The following is a 20,000-nucleotide window of genomic DNA, read 5'->3' as shown; positions in this document are numbered from 1 at the left end:
AGCAAAGACACTGATGTCAACTTTCTATTTTCTTTTTCTCCTCATCCATGAATAGACACCAGTGTGACTTATGATCCGCTGTCCTTCTCGTCGTCAGTCCCCGCTGAAGTCATTTGCGCCTTCAACAGCCTAGAACGCATATTGTTGCACTTGAGCGTTCGTTCTCATTCATGGACGACAACAGAACACAGTGCTTCTCTGACATAAGCACACTTCTCCTAAACTGTTAGCGTAACAATTCAACGTCATATTGAAAGCAGCTGCCGCCTCAATGAATTGTGAAAGGCATGGTTTGAGTAATTCTCTAATGTAACGACTGGATTGACGCGCGTCCCATTAAAATGAGCTCCAAATGTAACCTGTAGTTGGCTTATGTCAGCAAGCTCAAATTCAGAATAGCCTAATATTGTGTGTACACCAGGGATGTCACTGTCATTATTATGTAATACCACTATTTGGCATGAAACGTTGGCGTCAGTCATTGGTACAGAACCACGTATCTAAATCAGTCAATGACATTCTGACAAGCATATGGAATAAATAAGATGTCTACATTGAAACTAATAGGCTATTTTAGAACCTAAAAGTTGTTCAAACCTACACACAACTTGAATATCCAGTCTCCTTACTTTCTGTCCACTATAACAAAATACTGGCTCCGTTGAAATGATTGTATCACACATCAGCTTGTTTTGAAATATGCACTCTTAACAGCCAACCAAACCAGTTACACAAACACAGCGAGAATTTCAATGTGGCATTGCCAGCCAAAGTGGCAAAAGGTTGCGTTTCAGTAGGCTACTGGCCAATTGTGTGCGTTAAATAAATATGAATAGACTGAACTCTTTGGGTATGGTTTTGTCTTTACAAATGCCTTAACCAAATAGTTTGTTTTCGCTCTTGAAACAGTTCCGCCAATGTCCAGTTCCCTTTCCTTCTGGGTTTTCTTCAATAGGACAAGACATCTGTCCTAAGCATCCAGCAGATACGTATTACAGACCCATTAAATGCAACTTACATTTACATCACTGGGGTAGCCTACAATGAGCGCCCGCCGCAACATCCAAAGGCAAACGGGTCAACTTTTTCTCCTCAGCCTGTGGTTGGAAAATGCCATCATACGATCCGTCTGTATTGACAAGAGAGGTCGTGTCCAATATGCTGCTACCCCCTCTGATATTTTCCGTCCTGATGCGTTTTCACACAATCATCCACAGTAGTCAATGTCCCTCTCGCATAGTCCCATCGTGGTCTCTGCAGGTCCCCCCTCCTGCAACATTCTGTTACTACTGGAGGGCTGGTGCTAGTTTATTATAGTGCCTCAGAAACGACACTTCCTGTCTTCGATCCAAGCATTCTGGGTAACAGAGTTTTGATACAGTGATGTTTGGCACGCGAACGTCTTCTATCTGATGGAATAACCGCAATTTACATTTTTAAACCGTTCTGTTTACTATTGGAAGACTTTTTCATTCATATAATGGCCTGATTTCCTCATTTGTAGGGTAAATATATCAATATATCAAGGCCTATTGATGTATTAACAACAGTCAAAACAAAGCAAAGTAATGCGTAATGATCTAATTGTGCGTACTTTACTGCGCCTAATGACTTAACTGAGGAAAGCTATCTGCCTGAACTATGACCGCAGTCGCTGTCCTCGCTGCTGAAATCCCAGTCCAGTTTAAGCACCTTGGAGAACTCCAACCCGGAACAGCAGCCCGTGATGCTGCCTTCCTTTATGGACTCTACTGGGCTGGAATTGGGCTAAATGGGCGTTCGACATCAATGTACACCTTTTAGCGTACAGTGCGTAAGCTCCACAAAGCACATCTTTTGTGGGCTGTGGGAAGCTACTTCTGAGCTAAGTGACAGCCTTCTCCCTAAATAGAAATGCCTATCGTGTTATCAGCATTCCAGGCGTGCCACCGGAATATGGCTTGAGGACGACATGTTGTCGGCTATTATTCTATTCGGAGCACAACAATCTTCTTTACATCAGGTAAGGTTTAAGGAATGCCTATTCACGCTACGCGCACGTATTTTCGCCTTTGTCATTTTTCAGGACAGCCTGGTGTTGCATGAATTTCCACATAAAAGATTAGAACTACCAACTGCTGCTTTATCAGGTCAGCGGTATGATTTCACACACATGACTGTGAAATAGCCAGTGCATCGTTAATAGCTTGGTGTAAACTCAGCAGCCTGTGAGCTGCATCAGTTTGGATAGATGCATTTCTATTGTGTCTTTTCTTTCTTATGAATGATGATTGTTATTCTCTGGTGGTTTCAGGTTTGCTTCGGTTGGATTGGTTGTGGCGCGTGCCACTCTCCGTGCTGCTCCCCAACATCCCATTGTAAACAGCAGCGACAGCGGGCATTCGTGCACGGCTAAATATATCTGAATGGAGTTCCGCGAACACAAGGGTAAAAGCCAGGGCAAGGTACTGTGAATAGAGAGGTGGCCTGTTTAATTTCCTTCGCATCAGAGCTACACGGAGTCGGACAGAACACGGGAAGCAGCAGAGACGTCCGGGGCGCATCATGCCGTTAAACCCGATAAGAGCGAGGGCCAGGGACCGTGGCAATCTCCTCGGCAGACCGGAGTTTCTGTCCCTGAACCAGCCTCCCCGTCCCGGTTTCACAGAGGGTCGCGGCACCAGCCGACGTGGGGGACAAAAGCCCCAGCCAAGCCAACCATGGGAGTATCAACCGGAACCTACCGACACTGCCAAAGAGCGCAAAGACCCGGTGAAACTCCCCGAAGAGGACTGCATGCAACTCAACCCAACGTTCAGAGGGATTGCGTTGAACTCTCTGCTTGCCATTGACATTTGCTTGTCCAAAAAGCTGGGGGTGTGTGCCTACACCTCGTCCTCGTGGGGTAGCGTGCGCTCCATGGTCACTCTCCTGGCTCTCACCGGACACGGCATCACGTGGATCTTCGGGACCCTTGTGTGCCTCACGAGAAGTAATACGCTAGCTGGTCAAGAGGTTTTGGTCAATCTTCTGCTCGGTAAATCCCATTTGAAAAGCTTTGTGACACACTGCACGACTTATGGAGCCCCCCACCCTGTTTGAATTATAGCCAATTCCCCCTTCCTTCTGTATAGTAGTCTTGTGTGTATTCAAGTTGTTTTGTGTGGTAAACCCCTGCTAGGGAAATGATTTCACTATAAACCACAAAGGGAAGTGTTGTATTTTATTGTATTGGTGAATCCGAATTGACAACATTACTTTTGAGACCAGACAGCCCAATCGAGACAAACCGCATAGCCTACTCCATTGAACTTTACTTAAAATAATGGGCCTGTTGGCTAGCAGTTAGGCCTCTCTTGGCACTGGCATCTTTGTGGCCAATTGCAATGGGGTGAGTAGCAGAAAGGGAAAGATTTCTCAACAAGGGAATTTGGATCCAGATTCATTCGAGCTCTACGGTGTAGAAATCTGCAGACTGCAGCCACTTTGTTCAAGGATACAAGAGCCTGGCCCTCATCACCCACTGTGCATGTCTCTCTGTCTGCCTGCCCATGATGCATCAGCTTTGTGGGCAATTTATTTTGGGACAGCTAAAGTGACAATTCAATATTAGAGTGATAGTGACAGAGTCCGACTCTTATGTATAGCCATGGGGTGGTTTTTAAACCCTGATATAACTTTACCAAATATGTGGAAAGGTTCAAACCCTCAAGGCATTTCACACTCTGGACAGCAGGACGTGAGGGATCTTGAAAGCATCAGCTGAATTCAGAAACTAGTCAGATAAAACATCCATTTGTTTTAAAAGCAGTGTGCAAACTGCTTTAGTATCCACGTAGTTCAATATTGAAAAAAAAAATGTTTCGTTTTTATCATTGTCAACATCCCAACCCTACATTTAAAATGAACTCATCTTCACAATAGTACGTTCATTCTTAGCATGGATGTTCCCCCACAGCTGCCTTAGTTAACACTCACGCTAATTTAAAAGCACAGTAGGTCTGCTTCACACTTTCAAATGCCCTACAGCTCTGTAGTGTCAGTGGTCGTCATGAGTTAGTCACTTTGGATGAGTGTGTCTGCTAAAACACAAGCCAGCCATCACACATGCCACTGTAATGCATTGTGATATCACCCTAATGACCAGATGGGACATTTGGTTCTGAGACTGAAGTGGTCACCGGACATGGCAATGAAAGGTAGCGGTGGGATTGCTAGATGGCAGATCCAATGTTCTTTATGGCAAGTGTAGCTGAGGTGGTCCTGCGCTAGTTTGACACTGGGCTCGAACCCGCCACCCAGGGACGCCGACAAGGGGGGACAAAGAAAGAGGACAGTTGTCCCGGGCCCAGGGAAAGAGGGGTCCCATAATTGGGACCCGATTACATTGTAGTGTATTGAGAGGGGGGCCCATTCAGATAAATTTGGCCCGGCCAAAGCTGTCAGTGGCCCTGCCGCTACCAACCAGTCAGTGCTCCAGTTTGGGCATAGGAGGCACAGTACGATACAGCTGAGCTTAAGGTCCAGACCGATAGCTCAGCGCTACCGATACTGTATGAGGCTTCGAGAGGGAGGGTTACTAACGCTCTACGCTAAACTCTGGTAGTTGGTACCCATTACACAAGACACTTAACTTTTTTTTTTCATGACATTTCGGGTGAATGTACCCTTTCTCCGATATAAAAAGTAAGAAAAAAGTAAAAACTCTGCTACAGTTTCCTTCCAACAGGCCTACAGGTGATTTCACTTCAGACCAGTATACCTGTCTTCTCGATTACCTGACTCAAGTTGTATGAAATGTATGGCAGTGTTTTTACTCGGCAGCTCTTAATTTTAAGGGGTACATATTAGTGTTCAACTATGTAATATCATGTATAGTGTATTGACATCATGAAGTAACTTCAACTTCTTCTTTTGCCACTTCTGCAGCACACCTACTTATGCACCCCAAAACAGATCCCTATTTTTTTTTTCCATTTCCCAGAAGCACAGTTTCTAACGACACTAATTACTGAAGTGTTTGCAGTGCAATTACCCATTGAAAACCGGGGTTGCCTAAACTAGAAGTAGAAATACTCTTACAGATGTAATTACAACACTAGTAGTATGATATTACAACGTTGAAACCATGTAATATCATACCACTAGTGTTGTAATTACATCTCTAAGAGTACTTGTACTTTATACAACACCGTTGAAAACCAGATGCTAAATGGCTAGCTGGCTAGTATGGCTGCATGAAATGCACTCTTGCCTGTGGTGTCTACCATCTCTGGTTAGTAGGCCACTGCATAGGGAGGTCACTCCAGCAGCTGTTCACGCTCAGGCTTTTCTGGGTCGCTCACAACACATCAGGTGTTCAGTGGATATAAAAGAAGCTCGTGTGCGATTTTATCATCAGTTAGGTTAGGTAGTCAAATAACTGTCTCGTATTTTCTTAGTTTGATTATGCTGCCCTCTTGAACCGCAAAGTGACAGAAATCTGATAAATTAACATTGAAAAGTTAACAGAGTTAGACAGAGGTAGTGTATATTTAGATTAGATTACTGGTAGATGCAAAATAGACTTGAGCTGTTTGTAATTTGATAGTTTTGCTTCATTTGTTTTTACAACATTGTGGATGTGGTGTATCTCACTTATCCCTGAATGGGTGTCATTTGTACCGGTAATTGAGGTAGTACGATCCACCCTTCAATTCACCTTGGTGGCAAGTGCCAACCTGTGCCGGATTTGAGTCGCCCCTATAGTAGCCAGTAGGCCCTATAGGTTTCCAAGAACAGAGATGAGACGTGTGCCCTTTCTGGTAGAGGTGTATTTTACAAGTTGAAAAATCTCCTGCCGTTAAAACATGGCGTTAAAACGAGTCGTAGTGCATTACTAAAGGCCCTATGTTATGTCATAGTAGTGTAGTACTATGGTAATTAAGATTTCAATGATTATTACAGCGTGCCTCAGATGGTATGGCATGCATTATGGGGCTACAGAAAACAGCGAATTGGTCAGTGTGCAGGAGTTTAGTCAAATTGTCTGATGAGTGACCCATGGGTCATCTCCTACACACCTGCCAGCTGAGGTGCATATGAAAAATATCAATAGAAGTTCAAAGAGGTGTATCTGAGCAAGCTGGTGAATTAGACTACATGGTAGCATGGCACATAACAGGAGTTAAGTGGCATAGCAGGCTGTTCAGCTGGAAAAAACACACGCCTATTTGTCCTCTCAAGCTGCTGAAACTCGAGAGGCCCGTTGTGTTTCAATGAGGGAAAAATAAAAATACTCTGCATATCTGTGTCAGCCTTAAAGAGTTATTTCGAGGCGCTGGTTGGACTGCTTGTCCATTCCACTGGGATTCTCCTCCGTCTCCAGCTCATTTATTCTTATCGCTGAGACGCGGAGCAGAGGAAGGACATTTTTTAACCAGCCCAATAAGTTTGCTTTTACACTTGTAGCTCCAGAATGCACTCCACCAGTGGAATACAGTAATAGTTATTGAAAAGTTAACTAACATAGTACTACACTACTGTGACATAACACAGGGCCTTTTTACTAAAGCACTACTAAAGCACTGGTTATTGCCATTCTGGTCACAACAAATGTATAATGCTGTGTAGTAGCCCTCCAGTGGCACGCTGTAGTCATCTTAAGTTAACTGCCATAGTACTACAATACTGTGACATAACACAGGGCCTTTAATAATGCACTACGACTTGATCATTGCCACCATAGTTGTCAGCCAGGTAACCCTTTCATGCATAGCCTTCATCTTACAATTTAATTGTCACCAAAATGGTAATGGCCATGTCATAATCTGTTACTTAAAGGGACACTGTGTGAGATTTTTAGTTGTTTATTTCCAGAATTCATGCTGTTCATTCACTAATGTTACCTTTTTCATGAATACTTACCACCACCATCAAATTCTAAGTATTCATTATGATTTCTCCATGGTCCGCCATTTTGAATTTCCAAAAATAGCCATTTTTACATTACATTACATTACATTACATTGCATTTGGCAGACGCTTTATAACCAAAGCGACTTTCAAAAGAGGACATAATCAAGCCAACATCACAAGCAAATAAAGTGCACAGGAGATATACAGAACAACAAGTGCAGTTGCAAAGAGGGTTAGTTTTTTTTTTTTTTATCATAAAGAGTAAATAACGAGTACACACACACACACAAACACATACACACACACACACACACACACACACACACACACACACACACACACACACACACACACACACACACACACACACACACACACACAAACTAAACTAAACTAAACTAAACTAAACATCATGTCAGGAGTCTGCCCTGGGGCAAGGCCAGTTCAAGCATTAGTCTAGTAGATTCTCTCGAAAGAGGAATGTCTTTAGTTGTTTCTTGAAGGCTGCAAGAGATGTGCTTAGTCTTGCTGCCTCTGGGAGACTGTTCCACCACTTGGGTACCACAACGGAGAACAATCTTGACTGGGAGTACCTAGAGCGACTGGATGGCAGAGCCAGGCGGCTTGTGCTGGATGAGCGCAGTTCTCGTCCAGTAACATAAGGCGTTAGTAGGTCCTTCAGATAAGCTGGGGCCGTTCCTGTGATGGTTTTGTAGGCAAGGGTCAATGCCTTGTGCTTGATCCGGGCGGCGATCGGTAACCAGTGCAACTCAATAAATAGAGGAGTAACATGGGTCCTTTTGGGTTGATTGAATATCAACCGTGCCGCCGCATTCTGGATCATCTGCAGAGGCTTTAGCGCACAAGCAGGTAGACCTGTCATGAGTGAGTTGCAGTAGTCAACGCGGGACAGGACCGTGGCCTGGACCAGTCGTTGTGTAGAATATTGTGTCAGCACAGGTCTGATATTCCGTACGTTGGACATCTGGAGTCGACAGGTCCGGGTGACCGAGTTGATGTAGTTGGAGCATGACAGCTCATCATCAATCATGACGCCAAGGTTTTTGGCGACTTTGTTTGGGGTCACAATGGTGGAGCCTATCTTGAGGTTGATGTTGTGACTGAGCGACTCTTTAGCTGGGATCACCAGGAGCTCTGTCTTGGCCAGGTTCAGCTGTAGGTGGTGGTCCTTCATCCATGTTGACAAATCGGTGAGGCAGGCAGAGATGCGTTCCGAAACCGTGGTGTCCTCTGGACGGAACGACAGGTACATCTGGGTGTCATCAGCATAGCAGTGGTAGGAGAACCCATGTGTTTGAATGACACGTCCCAGGGAGGAGGTGTATATTGCAAACAGAAGGGGTCCCAGCACTGATCCTTGGGGTACGCCTGTGGAGAGGGTGTGAGTCATAGACAGCTTCCCTTGCCATGACACACTGAAGGTGCGTCCAGAGAGGTAGGAGTTGAACCATGAGTGGACAACGCCTGTGATTCCCATGGCTGTGAGTATCCTCAGGAGGATCTTGTGGTTGACTGTGTCAAAGGCTGCAGACAGGTCTAGTAGTATGAGGACCGAAGATAATCCTTCCGTTCTTGCAGTCCTTGAGCTTCAGTCACTGAGAGTAACGCAGTTTCAGTTGAATGTCCACTTCTGAAACCAGATTGTTTTGGGTCCAGTAATCCGTTCTGGTTTAGGAAGTTGGTGACCTGCTTTGCTACTGCCCTTTCTAGCGTCTTGGATAGGAAGGGAAGCAGTGAGACAGGTCTGTAGTTTTCAACATGAGCAGGGTTCAGTGTAGGCTTCTTCAGTAGTGGTGTCACCCTCGCTTGTTTGAAGGCGGAGGGGACAGTGCCGGAGGAGAGTGAGGAGTTCATGATGGATGTGATTGCTGGGACCACTGTTTGGGCAATGTCTTGAAGAAGGTTCGTGGGCACTGGGTCTAGTAGGCAGGTAGTAGGACGGCTTCTTGTGATGAGTTTGGAAATTTTTAGCTGCAAAAATGACTGTACTTGGTCCATACTAGAAAATATTTGTTTGTTACTTTGTAAACTTTCATGTAAAGATCAAATTTGGCAATAGGCAGCCCAGTTTCAATGAGCAGCATAGTTGCAGTACCTTTTTTGACCATTTCCTGCACAGTGTCCCTTTAAGACTCCCTGTAATGTCATAGCAATGTTGGTACAAAGTAGTCATGCGTTTTCAGAAAATAGTGAATGGGATCGCTGGTGATTCCATCTGCATGAAAGGGCTACCAGCTTACTAGTTTGGGGCTTTTTGCCTTTATTATGACAGGAACGTGAAGATAGACAGGAAACGGGTAGGGAGAGAGAGATGGGGAAGGATTGGGAAATGACCTTGGGTCAGAATTGACCCAGCCTGGGTCCCCAGTGTAATGATGTGACGCCCAAGCCCACAAAGCCGAGTTGCCAGTTAACAGTCAACAACTTGCTTACATACAATGGGTCATTGCACTGAACGTACAGTTAGCAATTTTGGAAAAGGTCCCTGCCACACACACACACACACACACACACACACACACACACACACACACACACACACACACACACAAACACACACACACACACACACACACACTGGCAGTCACTGATGTACAGTACACCATCCACCAAGGAACAGATCATTGGCTTGGACAGTAATTACATGTGCACCACAGCACATCACATCCTCATTTGTCTTGATGAATGCTGTATCATTTCATTTGTATTGACTCCTGTAATGCCATTTTTACACCCATTGTGAACAGCAGGGTGTTGTTGGCTGGTGTAGGTGAAGAGACAGTGGGAGGGCAGAAGGTGTCTCCATTTACATAGAGAGTGATGAGATGCTGTCTCCCCTCTCAGTGTCTCTCCAGTCCCATGTTACACAGAACTGAGAAGGATTCCATCAGCTAGGTTAATTAACAGTGTTCTCCTCATTTGTCTTTCCTGCCCCCCCCCCCCACACACACACACAATAAATCTAACACACATGCACACACATATGCAAATACACCAACACTAATTTAAACAAACATACACACTCAACACTAATTTAAACACACGCACACACACACATGGCATCAACACACACCCATGCATGCACAAATGATCACACACGCACACGCACACGCTTACCCCCATATATATATACACACCCTCACCACACACCACACGCAGCTCTGGTGCTGGACGTGCTCACAGTGGCCGGCGTGCAGAAGCTGGTGAAGCGCAAGGGACCCTGGGAGATGGCGCCGGGCTTCCTGGACTGCGTGGCCATGGACACCTACGCGTTCCCGGCGGCGCACGCCAGCCGGGCGGCCATGGTCTCCAAGTTCCTGCTGTCGCACCTGGTGCTGGCCGTGCCGCTGCGCGTCCTGCTGGTGCTCTGGGCCTTCCTGGTGGGCATGTCGCGCGTGCTGCTGGGCCGACACCACCTGACGGACACGGCGTGCGGCTTCGCCCTGGGCCTGCTCCACTTCAGCCTGGTGGAGACCGTCTGGCTGTCCTCGGGCGTCTGCCAAACCATCATCTCCATCGGGACGCTCAGCTGGAGCCCGTTCCACTAGTACACGACACCATTCCATACCATACCATACGATACGATAACACTTCATTGTCAGTTTCCACTGAAATTAATTTTGCATCCCTGAACAAGACTCGTTTAAGGAAGGACGCTCTAGCTGGAGTCCTTTCCAACTGTAGGGAAGACTGGTATCATGCAAAGGCGTGTTTATTTCACGCCAGTGTACGTATTCCGCCTTGAGGTGCAACGACTTAGCAAGTAAAGTCGTGCTTCTCAATGCAGCGGGAAAGCACTTTTGTTACGAGACCAAGTTCGAGCAGTTTTCCCGTTGGTTGATCGATATGTTGATAACTTGGCTGATTGATATCACTTAGGTTCCATCTGCATGCCCCCGCTGAAGCCCTTTCCACCAGAAGGGGCGTATGGCCGCTACAGTACACGGCTACTGCAATGGTTTTAATGAAACTACTAGGCTACTGGACAGTACATGGCTACTGCAATGGCTATAATCTTGATAGGTCGATTCATGGATTCATAGATTCATTGAGTAGGGGGACTGTGGATTGGTGGATCGATAGGTTGATAAGTAGGTTGATTGATATCACTAAGGATAGAAAGGCTGGAAACACTGATCGGTTGTGTCTTCTAGGATGGTAGTGGTGGATGTGTAAGGTTGAAAGCTTGATCGATTTATTGACTGGCTGCTTGAGGAAGGTAATGGTGGATGTCTAAAGCTGACAGATTTATTGGTTGAATGAGTGATTTTTCATCGAGTGGTTGGCCTATTGATTGATTGGCTTATTGATTGGTTGTTGTTTGTTTGTTAAAAAAAAACTCAAGGCTACCGGTTGATATTTCAGGTCAAGTTATTGTAGTTCATTTGTAGGATTTCACCAGAGGCAGCTCTTTAAGAACAGTTTATGACTGAAACAGGACTGTGAGAGGCACAGAAATATTAATGGTTGATAAATTCCTAGCAACAGCAGCTGCTCCAGGTTTAAAGTGCAAGGCTAAAGATGCGAAACAAAGTGTATTTTCAGCGCACTGATAGCAGGGCGTCCTCATGGGCTCAGAAACTTAGTAGGCACAGGCCACAGCCTTTACCTGAGCAGTCAGCATGAGACTAGCTCTGCTAGCAAAGTTAGTGTAGCCTACTTGATCTGCCTATAGTTAGCAAAGTTAGCTAAACATGTACTGGCTTTGCACACACAGCAATAGATACGTATGTATACTGACTAGATGCAGCACTAGTGCTACAGGAAAGTGTTAAAGCAGCACCAGTTACATCTCACAGTCACTTTCGATTTCTTGTCATATTTTTTCAGCGTTTAATAAAAACTTGTTGGCTTCCCATATAGGCCTACAGTTGTTTTAAATCTTTTTTCAGTTTGATCTGTCTGCACATTTGAACATGGTGTCAGTAGATCCTTGGATTGGAGCCCAAAAAGTGCCATCTAGTCAGTTTATGTACATATGCATACAGCAAGATCAAAAAGAGTTTTACAGACACTAGCTTAAGTTAGTCAAACATGTTCTGGCTTTGTTCAAAGTTAACTGAACATCGAGGGAGAGGCTTTGATGAAATCTGTTAGCTGTTTCTCAAACGACTTCACTTCCTGCGCTCACTTTCACTTCCTTTCTGTTGGTGCTTACACTCCTGGATTCACATGTGCACACACACACACACACACACACACACACACACACACACACACACACACACACACACACACACACACACACACACACACACACACACACACACACACACACACACACACACACACACACACGGAACCAAAGCCTGACCCTATATGGGTAGGCATGAAGCAAGCACTGTTGTTTCTCGAACACAATGCCAAGACAAGAGTGTTCTCCAAATGGTCCGACACTTTGTGCAAGACGACGCACAGCAACTAGAGACTTTGTACTCTGTTATGTATAAATGTATATATTGCTGTGCACCAAAATGTGACTGAATTTCTTGAGGACATTGTCAGATTTATTATTTGTTTCTGATTCCCGTCAAACACAGGGTTGGGTAGCTCGCACTCTTTTGCCCTTTGTGCGGTGAGCTGATGGTAGCCCTGGGTTAAATCTTCTCCACGTGAATGTATTTGTGTATACACTAACCCAATGGGACAAATCTTCACTATGATCACAATTAAGACTTGCACTCAGCATAAGGCATGTTTTATTAGTTCATGATGTCACAAGTGCATTCACCCACAGTAGAATTGACATGAGATTTGAATGCATCCCACTTAACTGAAGTAAGCTTTGATTCAGCCTTAACATGACCTCCATCTTAGGCGACAAGGACCTGATTAAGTTCTATGCTTCATCGTTTTCAACTTCATTGTGAGGATTTGTTTTTGGTCAAGACTCTGATGTCAACTGAAGAGAAGTACCACTGACAGACCTGCACATGGATAAGGATTTCTTTTGGCAATATAGTGTTAAATCGGGTTAATGAGTTTGTTTTTGGTGTAGAGACTAATGCCAACTGAAGATGACCACCAGTGAAAGATCAGTGTTTTGTTGTAAGCAACAGTGGTATGGTGGCCTATCGGGTGATGAGGAAGAGCAACAGCTCTTGGTGCTTTTGCTGTGTTTTGTGCCTCGTGTCATGCTGCATTGAGAATTAACATGTGCCATGCGTGTGCATCTCTATGTGTAAATACATGCTTGTAATCTACTGTTTTGGTGTGAGTCTGAATTTTGTGGATTCACACTAGCTTGCTGTTTCTGTAATTATGGGCTTTAACATGCCCCGTTTTTATTATGTTGTCTAGGTGTTTGTTTTTCTGCTTACGTTTTTTCTGTTTACGTTATTTTTCAGGTGGTTTTGTGTAAGATGCTCTGTCCTTTTTGAACACTTGCGCTGTCAATGGTTATCATTGCTTTGGATGGGATATGGTGGGTTAGGGAGGCCAAAGAAACTGCTGACTGTTAATTTGTTAAATGTTATTTAACAATTATTCGAAGCTAGTTTTGAGTCACATACCACTATTTCCTTCATAATGTGCTAAGTTCCGCTGTCATTGAAAGGACTTTACCATAGTATTACACTACTGTATTACACAGAGTGTTTAGTAATAGATTCCAATTTGGTCATTACCATTCTGTTAGCAACAAATGTCCCTTGTCTTAAGAGTTTAAGAGGAGGCAGACACAGCTAGTGCTGCCTTTGCACTTGATATGAGAGTCGATTGAAGAGATATGTACCACAGCCTCTCTGCAGGATGTTTTGATCCTGACTGCAGTATCCCCTTTTTGTTTTACTACTTCGCTTTTTCAATCACACTCAAAGGTTGTGATTTTTTTCAGTGCATTTTAGTTAGAGGAGCTGACCAGCATGAATAGACTGTATACAGTTTATTTTAATTTATTTTTTCTTCTTGTCATGTTTGTAATTGTATTCATGAGAACGTTTTGTAAATATTCAGTTGTGCTGTTGTACCATTCAGCAGTGTTTCCCAACCAGGGGTACGTGTAGGCTGCATTTAGGTAGCCTACCATTTAGATTTTACATGAGCAAGGGGTTCGTGCAAAAGTGTAATGTTAACAAATATATGCAATATAGTCACATTGGGATAGGGGAGATGAGATATAGAGCATGAGTTAGGGGGTGCTCATGGTATGCCAAAAAGGTTTAGGGGGTAGGCCTACACAAAACAAAAAAAAGGTTGGGAAACACTGCCATATAGGTTTAGATTTTGAGTTGTGAATAAGGGGGATTCTTTCCATTTCTTCACGGTCAATCTAGTGATTAAGTTCGTTAACATCTGCATGGTATTCCGAATAGTGTTCTGATTGTTTCTTTTTTAAATAAAATCTGAAACCATTTGATTGTCGTACAGATTTTTTTTGTTACTGTTTCCAGCCTCCCTCAGGGGGGTGGATTGTGGAGGTTAGGATGGACCCAGGGCTTCACACACAGAAAACTAGAGTAGCCTAGATGATATAGGTGGAGTGGGAATGTTCCATTATTGTCAGGGCATACAATTTACAACTGGCGTTGTAGTGGCATGACCCTGATTGCTGTTGTGGTTCAGTTGAAGGGTTGTAGATGAGATGCTGCACCAGTACCATCATAACATTCAGGGCTCTAAATTAACACCCGCAAAGCGGCCAAATGCTGGTAAAAAAAATTGGTTTGGCTGATTGAGAAAACATACTAGTCACTTTGACCCATTAGTGAGTGTGTGTTTGGCTAGTAAGGATAACATACACTATCCATTTTGGCTGGAGATTAAAAAAGTTAATTTAAAGCCCTCATGACATTACACTTACAAACCCCAACTCCGATGAAGTTGGGACGTTTGGTAAACAGTGAATAAAATCAAAATGCTATCATTTTCAAAACATTCAATCTATTCATTAGATGGAGAATAGTGAAAAGACAACATATTAAGTGTTAAAACCGAGAAAAAATATTGTTTTGGGGGACATATGTACTCATTTTTAATTTGATAAATCCAACACGTCTCAAAAGAGTTGGGACGGGGACAATAAATGGCAGCAAATGTCGAGGAAGACTAAAAACAAAACAAAAGACAACACTTAACAGTTAAATACATTAACCGATTGATGAATTTATATAAAAAACAGTGTTAATTCCTATCTTGGACATGATTTCACCAGCTGAAATGGTGGGTGTATTCCTTGTCATGTTTTGCAATGTTTTCCTTTCTGTAGTGCTTACAGTGTGACAGTTCTTGACCAAAAGACCACCATTTTATCACCTGCTGGTCCTTATGATGGAGCCAAACTGTTAAAACCTAGTAGAGAATGCAATTTGACCTTACTATGTGGCAGTAATCGAATATCTCCCTTCAAAATATAATGCATGAGTGGCTTTTCATGCTGTTTAAAACCCATTTATACCATTCAGCACTGTATTTAGGCTGACTTTTGAAGCTAGCACTAACACAAGTTGGATGGTCCATTTTCACTGTAGCACAGGATGTGCAATGCTCTATTATTGTCAAAAAGAATGGACTTCTACAACCTCTGCCGATTTCTGTAAGCAAAGGACAGTTTCCCATGTCTTCTGGGTCTATTTCAAGTGAGCTCAGGTGCTTAGGAGAATGTTACACCCCTGTATCATTTGCACGCATTAAGCATTCTTAATATGGTCAATTTTCAATAGCTCTAATTCCTGGAGTGCTAGAGTGAGACTACAGCCAATATATATTTCATGATGTCATGAACCTATACAATGATTTTAGTAACAAAAATATGTCTTATATACACTCAATCGTGGTAAATCAGAGGGAATTCAAAAATGTATGTAATAACTATGGTAATTATTCCCTTTGCATCTTTAATTCTGAGTGACTCAGCCTCTCTGTGATGATCTTATACCTGGACACCTATATTGTCCGTCAGTACAATTCATTTTGAAATGTTCTTCTTTGTTGTTTTATCTTATTTGGATGTTTACTAAATTTCACTGATCCCCGTCCCAACTTATTTGAGACGTGTTGGATTTATCAAATTAGAAATGAGTACATATGTCCCCCAAAACAATATTTTTTCTCGGTTTTAACACTTAATATGTTGTCTTTTCACTATTCTCCATCTAATGAATAGATTGAATGTTTTGGAAATGATAGCATTTTGATTTTATTCACTGTTTACCAAACGTCCCAACTTCATCGGAGTTGGGGTTTGTAGGTGACACTTTCATCCAAAGTGACTTATACTAGTTATTTACAGGGTATTGGTTACAGTCTCTGGAGCAATGTGGGGTTAGTTGCCTTTCTCAAGGGCCCTTTAGCCTCGGAGTGAGGTGGGATATGAACCTGCAACTGCAACCCTCTGGCCTAAACCCCATCTGCTTAGGCCACGGCTGCCCTGGGTTCAGAGAAATCAGACAACTTATTATATTCTCTCTCTCTCTCTCTCTCTCTCTCTCTCTCTCTCTCTCTCTCTCTCTCTCTCTCTCTCTCTCTCTCTCTCTCTCTCTCTCTCTCTCTCTCTCTCTCTCTCTCTCTCTCTCTCTCTCTCTCTCTCTCTCTCTCTGCATCCCTCTGCATCTTTCTCTCTCCAGTTAAATCCCTGTCACCTTTTCACCCTGTCAACAGCAGCTTCTTGTGAGCCCAATGAATCTTTAAAGATGAAGGGGGATATTTGTTGCTGTAACAAAAGCTAAAACTAAATGCTCCGAGAGGCTTAGCTCTGGGTGTTTACTCTGAATTAAAAGCTCCACTGCACCCTTTAGTGCTCTCCACTCTTGCAAGTATGGCAAGGGGAAACGTGGATGTTTTGGTTAATGGTTAATTCATTGAAGTGTTGTGAATGAAATTTAAAATTGATTCAACATGATTCTTCATAAATAATAAAGTCACTAACAGGATAATAATTCATGAGTCTTCACGTGTGAAACATCTGATAGAAGTGAAGTAGCCCACCTGGGAAACTCCCACTCCAATTGTCATTGTGACACAGCACTCAATAGCACACTGTACGCACACTGCACACAACGAAATGGCATTCATGCCTCATCCATGCAAGGGGGCAGCCCCAATGGCGCCCGAAAGGGAGCAGTGCAGCGGAACGGTACCATGCTCAGGGAACCTCAGTCATGGAGGAGGATGGGAGGGAGCACTGGTTAATTACTCCCCCCACCAACCTGGGGGGTCAGGAGTCGAACCAGCAACCTCTGGGCTACATGCCCGATACCCTAACCATTTAACCATGACTGATAAGCCTACTGGGGAGGAGACGTGTAGAAGCCATGCTTTTAAAGCCACCAATGAGTGTTTTTTTTATCAAACTTACAATAAGATTTCCAAAATCATTTCACTGGTCCAACACGTGGCATAAGCTGGCACACACAGAAACACATTCACAGATGAAAAGGCCACACAAACTCAGTCAGAAATGTCTTAGTGTTCTCACGTCCCCCTTTTGCTGTGGCAGCGAGCACGTTTCTGTGGGGAAGTTTCTCAACCGTCCAACAGGAGGGCTTTTCACTAGCCGGCACGGTATGGGCTTAGGCTCAAAACCAGCTGATTGGACAAGTCCTGTGACCTCACGACCCTCCCCACCTCACCGCTCCTGTGGGAGAATCGCGGTTACTGTGTCAGAGGTCAGAGGTGAGCTCTTTATACAATATTGTTAAGAAGGAGGGTATAGGCATGCATAGTGGGCTACACACACACACACACACACACACACACACACACACACACACACACACACACACGCGCACACACACACACACACACACACACACACACACACACACACACACACACACACACACACACACACACACACACACACACTAACACAGGTGAAGTACCATACATACTCATACATGTGCATCTACACACACACACACGGATGACGTAGCATAGGTAAACACGCTTGCACCCAAACACACACACACACACACACACACACACACACACACACACACACACACACACACACACACACACACACACACACACACACACACACACACACACACACACACACACACACACACACACACACACACACCTGTGCACACCAACACAGCTGTAGAACCATACAGACACACATACATAGTTGAGGTATGGGTTCGCACACACACACACACACACACACACACACACACATACAAACTCATACTGTACATTGCCTACATCTCCACAACTCCTTTCACTGTTCCTTGCTCTAGTGTTGAACTCTTGTGGGCCTCAGTTGGCGCTGTGCTGTGCGGTGTGGTGTGGTGCGGTGCGGAGAGGGTGGGGTAGATAAAGGCTTTGGTGTACAAACAGGGAGATTAACATATCAGGCAAGACCAGACCACACAAGGGCCTGGCAGTCAACACACACGTACACGTACACACACGCACGCACGCACGCACGCACGCACGCATGCACACACACACACACACACACACACACACACACACACACACACACACACACACACACACACACACACACACACACACACACACACCCTGAAGTCCACATGCAGAGACACACACACGCAGGGACCCCGCAACACACACACACACACACACACACACACACACACACACACACACACACACACACACACACACACACACACACACACACACACACACACACACACACACACACACACACACACACACACACACACACACACACACACTTGCCTCCTAATCTCCTCACAGTGCTGCTTATGAGTGGGGGGTGGGGTCCGCAGGGAGCAGCTGCAGGTCTTGGTCATGTATGGAGACGAGATGGGAGAAGGAGAGAAGGGTCTGTAGCATGGCATCATGCCGATAATGAACCATCTACCGCGCGTGTGTACCACGCTTTTGCATGTTAACTCGTGTTAACTAATCTGCCCCACAAAGGCAAAGAGCAGTAACCAAGCCAGAATTGCAACTGAGAAAATGTCAGGGTCTTAAAACCCACCCTCAGGAAATGGAAATGGAGACAAAGGACAGAAATGCAGAGAATTCTTTCAAACTTCAAGTTTTACTGAGTTCAAAGTCAAGTTGACAAAATCCAAGCAATTCTTCAGCAGGCAAAAAAATCCAAAACAAAAACAAAGAGGCAAGAGTTCAGTCTTTAACGTTTTCAAAAAGGGCATCCAAAAAGGCAACAGTTCAAAAATCATAACATGCAGCAGTCCATGGCAACTAGAGGGTTAAATCCCAAATCTTCATATCCAACACAAAAAACTGCAAATTTGACATAGGAATATCTCTGAAAATGGACACATTTAAACCGACTTTGTCACATGTCCATTTTCAGTCTAAACTTAATTTTGACAATATAGCATGTTGTTACTGCACTTTTCCTTTGTAGGGCAGTAATGCACTAGCTTGACTTGAAATAACACGCCTTTTCATGATGCCATGATGTCTGAGGGAAGGAACTACTGCCATTTTCTTAACAGTCCCACTATGATTTTCCCACAAAGGTAAATGTGTGATGCCCTGATGAAGACAGTGTGTCGAAATGCGTAGGCACGTAGCCAGTATTCAATAAAGGCTTTTTAACTTTAGAAAGGAGTGCCTCAAATCATGTTTTTTATCTTTTCAAATGTGTGTCTTATTTCTTAGAATTCTTGCACACCTGCCTCCTTTGGCCAAGTGCGCAGCAGTGGAACCGCTGGGTCACCAACGTTACAAACAAGAAAGCTCCCACACACTGTTCACATTTGAAGCGTTTTACTTGTGAACGTTTCGGTCTATTGACCTTCCTCAAGCAATTCAAATGTATGTTTTTTTTAACCTCATCTGTCTCATGCCGTGGAATTGCGATGTGTTTGTCATCAGCAATGCCCACATAACTTGGGCTGCAAATAGGAAAACATTGGCCATAGTCACTGATGGAATATCAAACCAGAGACAACAGACATAAGAACCTTTTTCAGTTCCTCAAAGAACCATCAAGGCTAAATGTTCTGTTAAAAGAAACATTGATGCCGATAGTGAAGTGAATGTGAAGTGAAAGCCCACCTGGAAAACTCCAACTCCCATTGTCATTGTGACACAGCACTCCACAGCATACAAGTACACACTGCACACAACAAAATTGCATATATGCACCCGTGCAATGGGGCTGCCCCCAATAGCGCCCCAAGGGAGTA

General features: G+C 44.1%; 2 protein-coding genes across 2 annotated transcripts in view; one reads left to right on the top strand and one right to left on the bottom strand.

The window, feature by feature from the left end:
* The window catches only part of fam78ab (family with sequence similarity 78 member Ab), a 27,048-nt gene extending 25,785 nt beyond the window's left edge, over positions 1 to 1,263 (bottom strand). The window contains exon 1 of the mRNA XM_063210495.1: positions 1 to 1,263. This exon is cut by the window's left edge and continues 566 nt beyond it. The gene's annotated coding sequence lies outside the window, so the exon portion shown is untranslated.
* A 1,161-nt stretch (positions 1,264 to 2,424) lies between these two features.
* LOC134458940 (inactive phospholipid phosphatase 7) lies at positions 2,425 to 11,750 on the top strand. Its single transcript, XM_063211319.1, has 2 exons — positions 2,425 to 3,016; positions 10,057 to 11,750. Exons 1-2 carry the CDS (start codon positions 2,545 to 2,547, stop codon positions 10,443 to 10,445), a joined length of 861 nt encoding a protein of 286 aa, XP_063067389.1. The 5' UTR covers positions 2,425 to 2,544; the 3' UTR covers positions 10,446 to 11,750.
* The last annotated feature ends 8,250 nt before the right edge of the window (positions 11,751 to 20,000 follow it).

The sequence above is a fragment of the Engraulis encrasicolus genome, chromosome 11 (assembly GCF_034702125.1).
Source record: "Engraulis encrasicolus isolate BLACKSEA-1 chromosome 11, IST_EnEncr_1.0, whole genome shotgun sequence".
Classification (NCBI taxonomy): Eukaryota; Metazoa; Chordata; class Actinopteri; order Clupeiformes; family Engraulidae; genus Engraulis; species Engraulis encrasicolus.
Note: the sequence above shows the minus strand (reverse complement) of the source record. Positions and strands in the feature narration are given on the sequence as shown.

Excerpts from the sequence above, each read along its gene's own strand:
- LOC134458940 (XM_063211319.1), top strand. The coding sequence starts at position 2,545 with ATGCCGTTAAACCCGATAAGAGCGAGGGCCAGGGACCGTGGCAATCTC. Across the intron at positions 3,017-10,056 it reads TTTGGTCAATCTTCTGCTCG|CTCTGGTGCTGGACGTGCTC; the intron begins GTAAATCCCATT and ends CACCACACGCAG.